General features: G+C 35.6%; 1 protein-coding gene across 1 annotated transcript in view; it reads left to right on the forward strand.

The window, feature by feature from the left end:
- The window catches only part of LOC306854942 (inositol 1,4,5-trisphosphate-gated calcium channel ITPR1-like), a 124,063-nt gene that overhangs the window by 14,846 nt on the left and 90,220 nt on the right, over positions 1-18,997 (forward strand). The window contains exons 4-14 of the mRNA XM_079393258.1: positions 4,642-4,757; positions 5,664-5,750; positions 5,985-6,143; positions 8,100-8,198; positions 8,553-8,636; positions 8,759-8,905; positions 11,221-11,316; positions 12,378-12,422; positions 12,529-12,558; positions 14,038-14,192; positions 18,819-18,918. Coding sequence (XP_079249384.1) covers positions 4,642-4,757; positions 5,664-5,750; positions 5,985-6,143; positions 8,100-8,198; positions 8,553-8,636; positions 8,759-8,905; positions 11,221-11,316; positions 12,378-12,422; positions 12,529-12,558; positions 14,038-14,192; positions 18,819-18,918 — 1,118 coding nt within the window. The remainder of the gene's footprint in view (positions 1-4,641; positions 4,758-5,663; positions 5,751-5,984; positions 6,144-8,099; positions 8,199-8,552; positions 8,637-8,758; positions 8,906-11,220; positions 11,317-12,377; positions 12,423-12,528; positions 12,559-14,037; positions 14,193-18,818; positions 18,919-18,997) is intronic.

Raw genomic sequence — 18,997 nt, forward strand, 5'->3', positions numbered from 1 at the left:
CGTAGACATTTGATGTTCCAGTCGTGTCTGACAGCTGAATATGCTGGAGATTGTTTTTTGGTGAAAGCATTTTTTCTTCTTCCCTTGAAGCCCTCCCCAAACATTTGGTGATGTACATCATATATTCTTTGGTTTTTCTCATAGTGACGGGTGATTAATTTGGAATCTGGCCTTTGTTTTCCCTCCTATTTATATTTCTGTGAAACAGGAAGCCATGGCTGGATAATGTAATGTTCATAATCACGCTGGTGTGCTCAGAATTGTGAATATGAATGGGAATATATTTCAGATATATTTTACTTATTCTTATTCTCCAATGAAAGCTTAGATTTTTGTGATTTAAAAAAAAGAAAGAAAAAAGGTCAAAAGGATTAACAATGCACATTTATTTTCACAGCCGTCTTTGATCATATTTACCAAGGGTACCAACAATTCTGACCATGTGTGTACGAGAATACTTTCGTGAGCAAAGAAACCAAAAAAGGACTTTATTCAAAAAATCTTCTCTTCTGTGTCATTCTTTGACACGCATTCATGACAGTACCACGACGCATGCGCTATTTTGTTTTCTTTGTGCACAAAAAGTATTCTCGTAGCTTTATAACATTACGGTTGAACCACTGATGTCACATGGACTGTTCTACCGATGTCCTTACATTTCTGCACCTTGAAAGTGTTAGTTTCGTTGCAACCAGAACAAAGTTCTTATGGGTTTGGAACGGCATGAGGGTGAATAATTAATGACAGAATTAGCCTAAACGTATTAAATAATTATCAGTTGAAATTAGGGATGTCACGAGAACCGATACTACGGTATCAAGTCAGTTTAAACATTTTCCGTCCACGGATTATCCTTATTCACCTTATTGGCTAATATTACTTCTTTAAATAATTGTTGTTTATGTTAATGGATTTAAAAAATATTTTGGGCTTGCCAGCATGTCAGTGAATTCAAACTAATCCTTGCATTCAGAATATAGTTGTGTGTGTGCTTGAGTGCGTGTGTGCGGGTTATTTGAAGGCCATGTGCCACTAATATTGTGTTTTTGTAATGTTAAATAAAGGAGTTAATGTTTAAGTATTATTGTTATCGACTTGGTATCGAGCATCGTGTACTTTTAGTGGTATTGGTACCGACTACTATATTTAAATTTTTTTGTGTATGTTTTTTAAATCATTTAAACAAGTAGTATAGCTTTTTAATATCAGCCATTTATCCATTACCTACCATTACATGAAAACTGTATTCAGCTCATTAGTTTTGGCCATGATGTTAATATTTCTGGCCAAAATACCACTAGTGTTATTATTGTAAAAAAAATTGTAAATTTAGTAGTGGTAGCATCATGCTTTGAGGTTTCTTTATTTTTTTTATTTTATTTAAAAATATATATTTTATTTAAAATGTTTCACATTTTAGAGAACAATCCCCCAACCCCCATGCCAGCAAATCAAAGGAAAAAAAAGATTAATGTAATGATACATATATGCATAAATATAGATACACCCACATATAGTAAACATATACACCTCCATAAATATACACCGCTTATATAAAAAATATGCATACAGACGTCTCTACATATACAGAATCATTAAAAAAATTCTTATCAATGCAAATAAATACTCAATTATGGGAAAAATGCTATAATTTATCAAATTAACCTCACCACTTAAAGAAGGTGGCTAAATTCAGTTATCATTGGTCACCTTCCAAATATTCAAAGAAGGACTTCCAAATCTGTGCGAATCTCTTTGGTTTACCTGCAATCTCGTATCTAATCTTTTCCATATGTAACACATTACTGAACTCTTTAAGCCACGTCTCAAATTTAGGTGTAAACTCTTTGTTCCACATCAACAAAATGTTTTTTTGCTATGGTCATCCCATATTGAACTTTCTGGATTGATTAAAACTAGAGGTTACTTTTAAAATTGTGTATTTCTTCTTTGAGTCTGAGTTTGTGTCCATAACTGTTTGACAGCCTGTAGTGTTTGTGTCGGTGTGGTGTGACTGTCTCTCTGTGGTTTAGCATGCTAACTGCCTCTCATCTCAGAGGTTGACACAGCGTTGCCCCTCGGCACCATCGACCTACATTTCTCTTCCATCATTCCTTCCAGTGCTCTTCTGACTGCCATCCTCTGTCCCACTTTCCCCTCACATGCTCCTCTCCTAACTTTCGCCCTCCACCCCTAGTTCCCTGGCTTCTAATCCCTGAGCGCTAGCGTTAGTGTTGGCCGCATTTCTCAGTGCACTCTGCAGACGTAGTGCTATTTTTAGCCATCACACTTCATCATGTCCTCTTGCGTGTCTTCCCTCCCTTCCTGTTACTCTTTCCTTGCTTCCTTCTACTCACTCTACCTGGCCCTCAGTGCAGCCCTGTCTTATCATGATAATAGTGTAACTGGTTCTCAAGGAGAATAACCTGCTGGTTAATATCATGATAGTATCTGATCCTCAATGTTTATATGTGTGATGAAGTGCGTTCCCAAAGCAAGGGATGTTTGTAATTCACTTCACCTGACAATTCTTTAAATAGATATGAAATATAGATATATATTATAATTTCATTTGTTGTAATAATAATAATTGTATATGTATTGTGGCATTGCAAGTGCATTAAACACTGTATTGTATTAGATTGTGAGAACATTCATAGCTTGCTGGCTTAGCCTTGCTTTAGCTTACAAAAATATACCACGGTAACCATAGTTTCTGCCAGAATACCATATTACAGCAGCTTTTGTTACTACTGTGGTGTGAGTAAGTGTGTTCTGGGTGGTTTGTAGGGTTTTGCTAAATGGTTTTGGCTTAATGCTTCTTGGCTGAAAACACTACTATCACTGTTAATCTAAAGCAGGGGTCACCAAGTTCGGTCCTGGAGGGCCGGAGTCCTGCAGAGTTTAGCGCCAACCTTTATCAAACACCTGAAGCAGCTAATCAAGGTCTTACTAGGTATACTTGAAACTTCCAGACAGCTGTGTTGAGGCAAGTTGGAGCCAAACTCTGCAGGACACCGGCCCTCCAGGATTAAGTTTGATGACCCCTGATCTAAAGTAATAATGATTTGAGAGATCATTCATGACTGTAGCACAAACAGTGGCATGTTCAATGAAATGACAAAAAATTCTGATTCAGTTATTCAAAGAAAGTGTTTAAAGGGCACCTATTATGCAAAATCCACTTTTACATGGTGTTTGGACATAAATGTGTGTTGGAAGTGTGAACACAACCACCCTACAATGATAAAAATCCATCCACTCCTCATTTTTTAAGTGTAAATGCAGCCTTAGTTTCCGCCCTCAACGGTTGTACACTGTCCTCCATGTTCTCCGCGCTCGAACAATGTCTGGCAAGCAATCCCCACGCTCTGTATCACTCCAGACTCCTCTGTGAATGTCATTATAGTGCTTAGCGTTTTAACGATATCTGTATTTGTGTGTGTACATTAAGTATTTTTTAGAGATTTGTTCGGTAACGCGGTTGTACGGCTCGGTTCATTGATCTGTAACATCACGCTTTTTCATCCCACTTTCAATGCATTTGGCTTCCCATATGTACGGCTGAACACCGGTTCTCTCACTCTGTTATGTTGCTTCTACCGGCTGTTTATTGCTGTAGATATGCAATGCAGAGAGACTTATACGCATCACGACGCCCTCTTCTGGAGACGGGGCAGGAATATGCAGCTCATTTGCAATTAAAGCCATACACTCCAAATCAGCTCTTTTTTTAGACACCCCCCAAAAATGTCATTTTCCAGCTGTTATAATAAATGATCTGTTGGGTGGGCTGCAACTTCAGAGACACATTCTGGGGCACCCAAGACCAGTATTACATCTTGTAAAAAGGGTGCCCTTTACATGTAAAAATTTGTAATGAATATTTTTATGTTAATGAATAAAAATGGTGAAAAAAATCTACCATTTAAGTTAATTTAACATGGGACACATTCATTTGAATACAATTGTATCATACAAATTAGATTTATTTGAGCATTTTAGTTTTTTCATTAAATATTTTGAATTCTGAACAGCTTGAAATTGTGAATTCTTTGCTTGGGTATTGGCAATTGGCTGAAATATATAGATGTATTATTATTATTTTTAATTTGATCAATTGTGTTTTACTGGACAGATTCACATGGCTCACTTTGTAGAGTTAACCTGGCAAAGTGACCCGGTCATTTAACTAATGAGTCAAACTTGAATCCTCTTGTGTTCTTCTTTGGAGACTAAATGAATTGTTCTAGTCAGTTGTGCTTGCAGTCACAGATGCCCTCATGATAGTAAAACTATAAAGAGTACAATTAAATGGATCACAATGTCTCTGAGATTAACCTGCTTGTATCTCTCTAAAAATGGCTAAATACACCTCGGTGATTCAGTTCTGATGGATGTGTGGCTGTTTTTGTTTGGTGTTTGGAAGGTCAGTTAGTCCAGTGATTCCCAACAAGGGTACTGAAGCAGTTTCCAGGGGGACTTAAACATATTTTTTGATGGGACTGTGGGTGTACTTAAAATCGAAGAAACAACGCTAAATCATGTATGCACAGTGTAAAGGCTCCTACAGGCAGGTGAAAATATTTGTGTGAACTTCTCTTAAGGTGTTTTTTTGTGTCTTTTCTGTTTTTCTTTCAGACTGTCTGTTCAAGTTGTGTCCAATGAACAGGTATTCAGCCCAGAAACAGTTCTGGAAAGCAGCAAAACCTGGTGGAAACAGCACCACAGACACTGTACTGCTCAACAAATTACATGTGAGTTCAACAGGGAACATTTCAGGCTTATGCCTTCTCTATGGAAGCTTGTTTCTGCCTTCTGATAAAAAAAATAAAGTAATAATTTGTGACTTTTTGTCGTGCAATATTGACTTTTTTTCTAGCAATTCTGAATTTGTATCTCACAATTATGATTTTTTTTCCCCTTGTAGTTCTGAGAATTCTGTGAATCTCAGAATTATGAGATAAATTTGCATTTTTTGTTTTTAATTCTGTGGTGGACAAAAAGCAGAATTGTGAGAAGTAAAGTTGGAATTCTTAGAAAAAATTCAGAATTGCAATATGTAATCTTGCAGTTTTGAGTATGACTTGCAATCTGTCAAACCTATCAGTAAGCCCCTCCCCTTGAACGCAGACTAGCCAATGGCAGTCGAGTATCAGTTGCACGGGGAGTGGAACTCGGACATCTTTAGGTTTCAGCGCCATAGAGAAACATTAGAAGATCCTAAGCTCACATCCATTTTATGGGGTTTATGCTTCAAAAATTGAAAAACGATGTGCCTGGGGTACTTGTAACACTGAATCCAGGTATCCTGAGAGGATAGGCAATATAATTTATTTTATTCTATTTAAATAACTCGCAACCTTTGGATTACAAGTCCGACTCTCTAACCATTAGGCCACGACTTCCCCGCAAAAAACATTAGAATTGTGAGAATTACATTCTATTTTTTTATACCCTGGTGGAAGCAAGATTCCATAACTCTTTTTATGCGGCATGAATAAGATAGCATAGAATGTTTAATTAAATTTTGACATAAGTGTAATTTATTAAATATCAAATAATTGTTAGTTTAAATCTTGTCTAGACTTTTCTTTAATGTAAATTATTTATATACAGTATTTGTAAGCATTTTAATCTGCATTTTCACCTCTGTTTTTCAGCATGCTGCTGATCTAGAGAAGAAACAGAATGAATCAGAAAACCGGAAGCTGCTGGGGACGGTGATACAGTACGGAAATGTTATTCAGGTAGGTCAGCCAGCTGGCAGATGGGAGGCAGAGGGATCTCACAGTGCCATTGAGGTCTTGGCAGGACAGAAATCCATTGTTCAGTGTTATTTTACTTTCTGTGTCATTGAGCTTGCATTTATAATTGTTATAATTTTATTTTAATATAAGACCTTGAGTATCTTCATGTGGTTTTAATGAGTATACCTGCTTTGCTACATATTGTTCTTTGCTTTATTAAAATATATTTCACAGCTGTTGCATTTAAAAAGCAATAAGTACCTTACTGTGAATAAACGGCTGCCTGCTTTGCTGGAGAAGAACGCCATGCGTGTGACGCTGGACTCTGCTGGCAATGAAGGCTCCTGGTTTTACATCCAGCCCTTTTACAAACTCCGCTCCATAGGAGACAGTGTGAGTGAAAACATACACAGTTTAAACAGATTTGTTAAACCGTAACCGTATTGCCATATTTACCATTATAGTGTGATGACAATTCTAATAGGCTCTAGTTTGCAAAGCCTTGTTCACTTGGATTTATTAATGTTTTCTTACTTAGATTTTAACTACTCAAATCTAACATGCTTGTACAATATGTAGATAGACTACCATTAATAAGTTTAGGGTTGGTAAATATTATAAAATGCTTTGTAAAAGTCTCTTTCAGCCCAACAAGGCTGCATTTATTTTTGAATAAAAATAGGGTAATATTATTACAATTTAATATAACGGTTTTCTGTTTTAATATATTTTAAAATGTAATTTATTCCCCTGATACAAAGCTGAATATTCAGCATCATTACTCAAGTCCTCAGTGTCACATGATCCTTCAGAAATCATTATTATATGCTGATTTGATGCTCAAGAAACATTCATTCTTTTCAGCATTGATGATAATAAGAAGAAAGTATGTAGTGTATATTATATTGTGATAGTTGCTGGACAAAGGCAGTTTCTGCAGAGGCAAGCAGCAATGAGAAGTGTTGTCTTGCAAATTGGGCCAAATTATATAAATTTATTACCCTACGCTTCTTCTCAAGCATACTCGGGTGCAATTCCTTGGTGTAAGGCTGAATTTGGAGCTAAGTAAATCGAACTTGGATGTCAGATGTGCTCTGCGATGCACTAGGGGCTCTAAATGGCCTGAACTGTAGTTACAGCATTTAAACATCTGGAAAAAGATGCAATCTTAACAGAACCAGACATAAAACAGTCTCCGTTTGCTCCATTAGATGTTGTTGTATGGGGGCCATGGGGTGTCATCCGCTGCTGATCTCTGGGGTAAAAGAGTGTTTTTACATAAGCTTCCACTGACCGTTACATGATGTCAAAGCTCACAGCATTGAATTCCCCTGCTAATGCCATTAAAAACGGGCTCTGTGGGAGAGCATCGCTGTCACTGAGCCTTCGTCATGGAAAGCCACGGCAATACTTTGAAACGGAACTGAACCTGGTCTTGTGGGATATAAATAACTGCAAAACTAAGGCATTACAAGAGATCAACTTAAATTTGATTTCCTTTAGCTATACAATTTAAAGCAGTTAATGAAATGTTCTAAATGGGCGGAAATATATTAGGATTTCTCCTTTGAACTTAGTAGACTGCAGTATATAAATATCTGTTTTATTTGTACTTTTGTATTTTGTACTTTGCTAGATTTAAGTTGCATGGCATTTAGTTATAAAGTTATGAATATGAAGTTTCAATGTCTTCTAAGTTAGGGTGGTAGAAAAACATGCATTTATTTGTGACAAAGTTCAAAATAAACTTTTTTTAATATGAATATATTAGTTATTAAATGTATTAAATGAAATGTTTTAATAAACATAAATAATCAAGTATTAAATAATAATAATAAATTATTAATGAACAATCTTATCCTTATTTTATACATCATATCTTTTTATTATATTTTCTAATTGCGTTGAATGTTCTATTTCTGACTATATATTCCACTGCTAATATATATATATATATATATATATATATATTTTAAATCTACTTTGGATTAATTTTTGTTTTGGGTAATTTTATTCTGCAAAAAGAGGGTTGAATCATAATTGTCTATGCTTGTGTGTGTGATCAAAAAATAAAAATAAAATTACATTAAAATAAAATTAAATAAATCATTTGAATTGTGTTCAAATCTATTCTATTTATTTACTTGTTTGATTGCTTATCTATTTGTTTGTTTTCCTGGCTATACTTCTAATAAATTTGACCGTAGAAGTAAATGTTGTTGACATGATTTCACTTCATGCAAGTCACATAAAAATGATGATGCCTGCAATTCTTGGTTTTGCTTGTGGAACAACCATGAACAATTTCTTCACAAAATATGTTTTAATTGAGCTTTTTTTCTCTTTTAGGTTGTGATTGGGGATAAAGTGGTTTTGAATCCCGTAAACGCAGGACAGCCTCTACATGCCAGCACCCATCAGCTGGTGGACAATCCTGGCTGCAACGAGGTTAATCTGCTTTTTCTTTCAGTTTTATCCTTTGTGTTGATGTGCATTACACCATGTATTCTGAATGTATGTAAATAACACTTAATACAGTTCTGCTCTTAATGGCTATGGAAACGTACTGTCTGTAAATGAGCTTTTGCTGCATAAAACTGGAATTACTGTCCACTCAATTATAACCCATTGTTAGTGTGAAGGCTATTATGCTATGATAACACTAATTTAAGAGCCACTTTCTCTGGCAGAATGTCTCTGGATTGTGAATCATTGTTTTAAGTAAGTGCTAATGCTCATAAAAAAAAACGTAGTTTATATTATGACGCCCCCTCCTCCCCTTTTCCTCTCCGTTCTTCTCAGGTGAACTCCGTGAACTGCAACACTAGCTGGAAGATTGTTTTATTTATGAAATGGAGTGACAACAAGGAAATCATTCTTAAAGGGGTAGGTGCTTCACACACACATGTGAAATATGGTTTGAGTTCCTGGAGTAGTTGTTTTTGATGGTTCTAGGCTTCTAGTTTTTAGATTGTGATGTTGCTAATTCCTTCTTTCTGGTTGCTAAGGGTGATGTGGTTCGGCTGTTTCATGCCGAGCAGGAGAAATTTCTCACTAATGATGAACACAGGAAGAAGCAATACGTGTTCCTGCGAACCACCGGCCGCCAGTCTGCCACCTCTGCCACCAGCAGCAAAGCACTGTGGGAAGTGGAGGTGAGTTGCATGATTTGTCCATTAAGATTATCTTTTCAAATAAGATAATAATAAGCTTCTGCCAACTCTTACAATCTTAAATTTAATCAAAATTCTTTATTTAAAATCTACAAGGAAAGTTTGTGAGGCTGTTAAAGCAGACAAGTGAGTAGATTTCAGTGGGATGTCAGTTTCGGCGATTCAGTGATCGTGAAAGAGTGCAAAATCAACACAATTATGTGTTTTTTTTTTTGTGAACCTTCATAATTCGCCTTTTAACTGCAAAATAATCACAAAAAAAGCAGAAATCCATTTGGAGCTGTGCTTTAGTTCTTAAAGTGACAGCAGACTAATAACCCTGCTCTTTAATGTTCATCAACAACACAATAAAAAGAAAAAATATCACTCTGATTGAAGAACTTTAGTAGATTTAAAGGGATAGTTCAAAAGTGGAAATTACATCATGATTTACTTACCCTCAAGCCATCCTAGGTGTATGTGACTTTCTTCTTTTAGATGAACACAATTAAGAGTTATATTAAAAAAAAGTCCTGTTTCTTCTAAACTTTATTATGACAGTGAATGGCTGCTGAGATTTTGAAGTCCAATAAAAGTGCATCCATCCATCATAATCTGCTCCGGGTGTGTGTTCACGGTTTGAGTGTGTTCACTGCTGTGTGTGTGCACGATGGATGGGTTAAATGCAGAGCACGAATTCCGAGTATGGGTCACCATACTTGGCAGTATGTCACTTCACTTCAGTTCACTTCACTTCATAAGAAGTGCTCCACACGGCTTCCTGGGAGTTAATAAAGGCCTTCTGAAGCGAAATTATGTATTTGTGTAAGACAAATATCCATATTTAAAACTTTATAAACCGTAATCTCTGTCTTACGTGCGTACAGGAGAGAGTAGTGTTCCAGCGGATGAAGTAGGCGAACGCAGTGGCGAGCGCAGAAGTGCAGAGGAGAGAGGAAAACCAAACATTGGTCGCAAATTAGAAGCACAAAAGGAGGTTTTGTAAAGAAAAATGTAGGAGGATTTTGATAAAAGCCAAGAGGAGACTGGTTTTCCTTTGCTAAACAAAACATGGTTCTTGCGAGACTCGCATATTCTCACCGAAGTTTACGCTATGCATACGTCCTACATCATCCGCTGGAACGCCACTCTCTCATGAATACACGTACCAGTTAGCGGAAGCTAGAGATTATGGTTTATAAAGTTAAAAAAATTTATATTTTTCTTAAACACATCGATAAACTTCAGAAGACTTTTATTCACCCCCCAGAGCCGTGTGTAAGTAAATCATGAGGTAATTTTAACTTTTGGGTGAACTATCCCTTTAAATACACTTAGTTCTTCACTCAGGAGTATGTGTGATATTTTTCTTTGTATTGTGTTGTTGATTAACATTAAAGGGTGAATAAATCATGGGGTAATTTTCATTTTTGTGTGAACTATCCTTTTAATAATGAGCACTATATATTTATTTCATACACTAAAGACTGTGCAGTGTTGTTTTACATTTGATTATTCAGTTTCTGTAATAGAATAAAATATAGAAACTATCACTTTAAAATGAGTCATTTTGATCATAATGAAGCCCTGGTAGGACTGTTTAATGTCCCTGACGGCCTCTGTAGTCCCATTTAGCTGCTTGTTAGCAACTGCTATTTTCAAGACACATAACAGCTTAAAGTCATGAGTGGTGTGTACTGATGTATTTTATGTTGTTGAGTAATATGCTCAAATATCTTAAACTTTTGTTTACCACAGACCTTATTTCAGGCATTTACCCAAAAACCCATTGACTCTGGGACTATGGAATCGGAAGTTCAAATTAACTTGTTTACGGGTTTTAGAACTCATTCCCACAGCATTCTTATTGTAATTTTGTGTAAAGGGTCCCTTTAAGGTGAAGTTGTGGCCTAATGGTTAGAGAGTCGGACTTGTAATCCAAAGGTTGCGGGTTCGAGTCTCGGGCCAGCAGGGATTGTAGGTGGGGGGAGTGAATGTCCAGCGCTCTCTCCACCCTCAATACCACGACTGAGGTGCCCTTGAGCAAGGCACCGAACCCCCAACTGCTCCCCGGGCGCCGCAGCATAAATGGCTGCCCACTGCTCCGGGTGTGTGTTCACAGTGTGTGTGTGTTCACTGCTGTGTGTGTGTGTTCACTGCTGTGTGTGTGCACGTTGGATGGGTTAAATGCAGAGCACGAATTCCGAGTATGGGTCACCATACTTGGCAGTATGTCACTTCACTTTCACTTTTTTTGTCACTTCACTTTAACTACCACATATGCTAATTGTGACATTCCTCCCAATCTCATATTTCAGGTGGTTCATCATGATCCGTGTCGCGGTGGCGCTGGTTACTGGAATAGCCTTTTCAGGTTTAAACACTTGGCCACAGGACACTACCTGGCAGCAGAGGTGAGTGAGGTGTGTTCTACTAGCTCGGGATCATCCCTCAGCTGTTCCCAGATCAGCACTAACCTCTCACACTGGGTAGGGAACCTTACTAACTTCCTCTAGATTTTCTCTGGCTAAAAACTGCAGTTTGTAAGATTTTCAGCATCCTTCTGGATGTTTCCATCAGACCTTTAACCTGACTTGAGCTCATTTTTGCTCAGTTAGATGCCAAATTGATTAAATCTTACATGCAATTTTAATCACATCTATGGTGCTGTTCTTTGAACATGGCTATCTTGGTTAGCAAGAAAGGTTTAAGGATATTTTGACACAAACCTTTCAAAATGTTTTATTAAAATTTTTCCAGATTTGGTTACACTTATATTTCATCATTATGATGTTTCAAGTTTAGATTTGATCAAATTTTGCACTCAAGATTTATTTATTTTTTTAGTCTTTTTTGGATGATACTCATCCAAACTGAATCGTAAATGTTTCCTAATTTTTATCTTAGTTTAGTTTTTAATGTAGTTTTGAGATGCTTTTGTCATTCTTCTTTTTTTTTAATTAACTATTGCTATTTAGGTTTAATTATTATTATTATTATTATTATTATTATTTTCACTTTTAGTTTTAATTAATTTCCAGTTAGTAATGTTAGTGCTAATTTTCTTTTGGTGCAACTTTTAATTTATTATTTCCTTTCAGCAGCTTCATTTCAATTAACAAAAACCTTTTAACTTGCTTAGTTAATGGTAATAATATTTTTTCTTTATAATTCGGCACATCTGTTCTGTACAGTGGGATAAGGAATGTATATTAAAGTAAAACGGGTTAAATTTGAAATCATGTGCATATGCTTTAAATAAAGGGAAAAGAGTTTGTCAAATCTTGAAATATACCTCTCTCTAAACAAGTAAAACATGTTCAAAGATCAGGACCCTGTCTTACTTTATTCTGGTTTTATTAGGTTTTGCCTAATAAATCAGTCAATCAATTTCCTGATCAGTTGCCTGTCAAATAAAATGATCTGAATTCTTTTAACATTTTGAGGATATTTTTTGTGATTTATTTGTTCACAGGCTAATCCTGACTTGGAGGAAGAGTCTAAGGATTCACGTTCATCTGTGAGTAGTTTCATTTCTGGTTAAAAAGCTGTCATTCTTGTGTACTGTACTGTGTAGATGTACAGTATGTGTGCTGGCTGATTTTTTATTTTTTTTCTGGTTTCAGGTGGCAGATTTTTCACCCTTTAACTTCCAGGTACTGTCAGACTTGCTCTCATACAAAGCTTGTATAGCTTCATCTTCATGGTCAAAGTTCAAAATCAAAGCACACCCCTTTAGAATTGTCCCCCCCTTCTCTTTGCATAGCTCTACGCATTCTATGCAGAATGTGTTGTTGTGATTTATGCAGCTTTGTTTGATGTTATTGCTCATTATAGTTTAAAATGTGGTTCTGTACACGTTTTGATACATCAACAGCATTTGTGGGCAAAATTCAGTTACAGTGTTATTTTAATATTATCTATATACTATTTTTTTTAGTATTTATTAATATTTCGTATGGGATTTTATTTTTGATTTCATTGTTTTTAATTTATTTTTTTAAATTAAAAAATTAAAATATTATAAAAAATATTTCTAAAGTTGTGATTATTATAAATTTTAGTTTTAGTTTTATTTGATAATTTATAATTATCAGTTTTAGTTTTATTTAAGTTATTATTACTACTTTATTTCAGTTTCTTGCCAACGCCTCCTTTCTAGTCTTTGGTTAAGTATTTTATTTGTAAATATTAACATTAAAACAGTTTATAATGACAGTAATGGAGAAACACATTGAACAAAATGTTAAAATACATGTTTCGAAAGTGTAGCTACGAGACAAGAAATGTAAATGTAAAATCCCTACCAACCTTGTCTGTGCAAAATGATATGAAATATTAAATCTGTTATGATGATGTAAGTAAACCCTGTAACTTTTGCATCGTCCATGCATGGAGACTGTTTCCTAGAACTGTAATAAAAGAAGAAGATTTTGATAGCCTTACAGCTCAAATAATACACATTTTAAGGAACAAATAATGCAAGCGTTATAACAAAAACACTTTGTTTTTCTGTATTTTTTAAACCCATCAAATGCATTACAGATTTTGAAAATGTCAAATTCATTTTTTTGGTAAATAAAAATAAATGCTGTTGAATCTAACCTGAATAGAACCCCAGAATATTTTAAGAATAATTAATCGTTTCCTTTCACTCACAAAGTAAATGCACTATTTAACTAAAAAAAAAAAAAAATCGGCCACAATAGCTGTAAGGCAGTTTGAGCAGTGCAGCTCACCGCCTGTAGGTGGCAGTATAACACAGCAGTTCCTCTTGTTGCTAGTGTGCATGTACTCCATATATCCCCATTTAATCATTATGTTGTTGGTAACAGACCATTAGGTCAGGTTTATAAAATCAACGCGAAAATTTCCCCTGAGTTTCTCTGAAATGAATCAAGAAGCAGTTAACTTTATTGTTGACTAAAAATCTGCCAAACCGGTTTTGCTCGTACCCACATTCTTTGCCATGTTCTCGAACGCTTTGTTGAATTTCATGTCATGTGCAAAGTTGTAAACATGTCACTAATCAAAGATCGTTTCCTCAGCAAAGACTGGTTTTATCTTAGTCACATAATCAATAAACTGATGAGATGTTGTGTCTCCATGGTTATGTGGTCCCCTCTCTCCTCTAGCTGGACTCGGAGCATGAAGCTCTGCGAACACGTCTGAGAACTCCCAATGAGAAGGTTATGTACACCCTCGCGTCCGTCCCTGATGGCAATGACATCTCCTCTATATTTGAGCTGGATCCCACCACCCTCAGAGGAGGAGACTCCCTCGTCCCCAGGTACACACTGGACCACACTATACTAATTATAGTACTCCTAACAGTATATGATACTTTTAATCCTATACAATTTTTTACAGTGATAATATATTACACACACACACACACACACATATATATATGTCTTTTTAGGGGGAAGTTTGACCTGTAAATATTTCTGCTGTTTACCCCATTAAATGACAAAATACAAATGTATGTGATTTATACAGAGATTGTATAATGTAATTGTGTTAATCAGACTTTGAGTTGGAGTGGCAGGTTCACTGCTGTCAGTTTGAGCTCTGAGTAATGTGAGATTACTGTTTATGATACGTATAGACTGTACTCAATCTCTGATTACCTCTCTTTCTATTGCCTGAAAAAGTTTTGCCTATGTCTATGGACGTGAAAGCTCTTTCAAAATCTACTCAGTGGCTGATTAAGTTGTTTTCAGGCCTATGGGATATCTGAATTTAGTAGTAAACGACCCTTAATGAACCTAAAGAGAAAACAGTGTATCTGATTCATACGGCTATGGATATAAGTCGTTTTGCACTCACGTATTTTCCTGGTATTTCTGAAAGTCACCTGCATCTCATGATGTCTTGCACCTCCCAAGGTCTTGCGACTCATTTTGTTTGTTTTTAACTATAAGACCTGTTGTCTCAATGAATCATGCGTGACAGAACACGAGAGAGATGCCAGATTTGGAAGAATGCACACATGCGATCACATGTCTACTCTCACACCCGTCAGACTCATACCGCAAAACCTAAGCGCTTCCAGCGTGGAGTGTGCACTTGTAGCTTTATGTGTGTTTGCCTCATCAAGATACCTGCAAATTCTTACTTTTCTTTCTGAAAATAGGCAGGAAAGTCCCGACAGGGTGTGGTGGCAGGAAATCAGGGTGACCGTGCACTTCGCCAGCTTGATATCTTTCCATGTTGTCGAAACATGTTGTTAAAACAGAAGGCTGATGTTACGTAACCGTCCACCCCCAGATTCCCTTATTTATATAAGCAATCACTTGGAAAGTGGTTTTATGAAGTCATCTTCCTTGCTGCTCAGAAACCGAACATAGTAGGGGAAATTCAGTTTTGGTATTAAATGAGTGTATCACACGAAGATGTCCAGATTATGTTTATGACTCTATGATGTACATAGAATTGACAAAAGTTTATAGAAAGCATATTAAATCCCAGTAAAGTGTAATGATTCAAATAACTTCTGTGAAAATAAATAGTCAAAATATGGCTGAAATAATATTTTACATGATTATTATTTATTTATTTATTTTTGCTGACAAATTGGTAAATCACAGTGGTTTGAAGGATAGTGGTAAGATTTGAAATGGTAATTAATTTGTATTTAGGGGCTGCACTGTGGTCCTTAAATAGTGTTTTTAAATGTCCTTTAATGATTTTTGTTTTAAATGTGCCTGTTAGGATTTTTTTGGTACATAAACTATTGTGAAACTGAAAAATATTTTAGTGGGTGTCTTATGTAAATCATGGTAAAAATTAATGATATTTTGTATACTTATATTGCTTATTGTTTTGCTCAAAAATAAAATAAACTGTACATTCTAATGTATAGGAAAAAACCCTCAATTTAAATCAACTTAAATTATTTTAATGCTTAAAAACCCCTTTTGTCTTATTATTTTATTTATTTAAAATATATATTTTTTATATACATTTTTATTTGATGTTATTTATGTATTTTATTTATCCTTTACTGTTTAAGATATTTTCTATTGTGGCATTATTTACTTCTTCCAAATTTGCATTGCCCTAATGTATCCAGTAGTTTAACCTTTTGATTTTTTTAACCTTTTGATACGTACATACATATATTTATTTGGCATTGTGGTCATGGGTGCTAAAAAAAAATAACCTTTTAAATAACCCTTTCAAAATGTGAATTCTTATTAATTTCTTGTGAGTTCATAGGACCCAGACACTTTCTTGAAAGGTTTCTGTTTGAATGCAGTCTGATTCATGCGAGCGTGAGCTGATGATGATGGATGTGTGTTTGTGTGTCTTGAGTCGATAACTGCTTCTTTGTATATTGTGCCTATGGGTCTTGAACATATCTGAAGATTATATGACCCTCTCAGTCGCATGCTTTGAATGGATTTCATGCAACAGTAAGCTGCTGACAGTCATATGTGTAACAAGTTGAACTGTGGCTTGATCTTGTGTGTGAGAGAGATCATCTTTAAGGTTGATCCTAGTAAAAGGATTTTAAAAGTCAAGGCTTTAAGTGTGACCTGAAATACCCACAGTCTCACAAATCGGCACTCTTTCACAGCACAGAAGGGCTGTAGATGTGACTAATTAGTCTAAGGGGGGCACAGGGGGCACATGCACACACTCATACACACAAAGGTAAGCCTGTTAGTCACATAGGCGCGATTACACAACTGTGCCAGGAATACAGCCGTATATGATGTCCACTTGTGGCCCGTCTAAAACCTGTTTATGTGTGTGACAGAGTATGTTTGTGTGAACTATTAGACCCAATTTTACTTGTGTGTGTAATTATTAGATTTGTGTCCTTTGAGTGAATGAACTCTGTGACTCTTTGGTTAAATTCTAGCCTCAGTTGAATGAGGCCCAAATCAGATCCTCATGAAAAGACAGTGACACAGAGCTGGGTGACAGTGTGGATGGCAAAAATCATATTTTTAGTTTTATGTCAATCTAATGTATATTTAATGCATTAGGATATTTTAACGTCAAGTGTAACTGAAAAAGAAATACTCAGTCTCATAGGAATTAGACTCAGTTTAACTTTTAAGTAAGATCTTTCTCTCTTATGATCACCTAGGCTGCATTTATTTAAACAAAAATGCTGTAATATTGTGAAATATTATTCCAAATTAAAATGGCTGTTTTCTGTTTTAATATGTTACAAAGCTTTGATGCAAAGCTGAATTTTCAGCATCATTACTCTAGTCTTCAGTGTCACATGATCCTTCTGCTCGAGAAAGATTTCTTATTGTTGAAAACAGTTGTGCTGCTTAATATTTTGGGGGAAAATGTGATGCATTTTTATGATTCTTTGATGAATAGAATGTTTAAAAGAACCGCATATATTTGAAATGTTGTTGTTTTTTGCCACTTTTGATCAGAGTAATGCACCCTACTGAATAAAAGTATTAATTACATTCGAAAAAAAAAACTTATTGACCCAAAGTTGACCTTGAGCTAAGAGCTGACATTCTCTCTCACATGCACACACAAAATAGAAAATTATGCCAAATCATGTTTTAGGTGGAGTATGTCTTTACGTCAATAATGTTCTTTGTACCATTATTAATTTTTTTTTCCTTCCTCTACATTATAATTATTTATGCAATTTGACACCAACCTCCATTGCATAATATCTTTCTTATTGTCTCTCTCTCTCCCCTTTTTTTAATGTTTCTGATGATGCAGCTCAGTTTAGAAGCATTGCCTGTTTAGACCAGTACCACATTTACAATATTCTATTAAAACCTCACAAAAAACAGATTGGATTGCTGTGTGAACATCGCCTTAGTGTGCAAGATTAATATGAACAGGTTCATTGTGCTTGTGGCAATTTAGTAAAACAAGCATGAATTAACTATCTGGCCTGACAGGTATTGAACTTCCTTGTAGGGGTGTGTTTAAGCACCACACACACTTACAGGCACTAGGAACAATAGTGGCTTTGATAGCGAGAAGGTCTTTGTGTGTGTGTGTTTGTGTGTGTAACTGCTATAGCTTCCCACAGGCACTGTTGGAGTCAGCGGCATGAACTCAGGGAAAGTTCATGTTTGGATTGCGCAATACGACCACAACAGTTTAAATCTGCAAATGCATGAGCCTTAAAGCTAATTTCTTAAACTTTCACAAACTATCACAAACGATCTCAATTAGAACTGTCTTAATAAACATTATGTTCCATACATTAGAGTTGCGGTGACTGGTTTATTGAATTCGTGGCACAGAATTCACTAACCAGTCATATCCTCTTAAATGTTGCATTCAACACCACAGAGTTTACAGAGGTCACAATGAGCTGAAGGCCTCCCACCCCACCATATATGCCCTTAACCTAGTGACTTCTAAAGGTGCTCACATATGACGTCTTGGTACAAGAGTGTTTTATCCCCAGTGAGCATTTGAAGGACTGCTAAACTGTGAAATGAACTCATTTGCCCCCTAAATGTGAACCTAGATGACCCTCGTCACAGCAGGAATGTGCTGTGACCTCCTGTAAACTCTTGATGGTTTTAAGATTAAGGGTTAAGGGAGGTTATCAATTACCTTTCCAGTTACCTTTATTCATGTAAAAATATTGAATATAATTCTATTTAATAACATAATAATAATATTATATAAATAAGGAACAAACCATTGAATAAATACATAAATATCTACATACATGCAAAGAAAAAAAAAACATTTATAAACATTTCATTGCATTTTAAGTTAATAATATGAATAGTAGTAGTTATTATTTTACGAGATGCTCATGAGTGCCATGTGAGCACCTATGTATCAGTATAATCTTCAAGGTCACAATTGATTTTTCTTTTTTTTTTATTATGCAGATCATACATTTTAATATCTTTGACATGAGTGTTAGTGTTGAGTCTTTTTGTTTCCTCCTCAGGAACTCGTATGTGAGACTGAGGCACTTGTGCACCAATACGTGGGTCCACAGCACCAACAACCCCATAGACAAAGAGGAGGAGAAGCCAGTTATGCTACGAGTGGGTGTTGTTTAAGTAATTCGCAAAAAACACTGATATCAAATGGTTTATCAGTTTGCTATTTAATCTCATTTATTGT

This window comes from Barbus barbus (assembly GCF_936440315.1).
Source record: "Barbus barbus genome assembly, chromosome: 35".
NCBI lineage: Eukaryota > Metazoa > Chordata > Actinopteri > Cypriniformes > Cyprinidae > Barbus > Barbus barbus.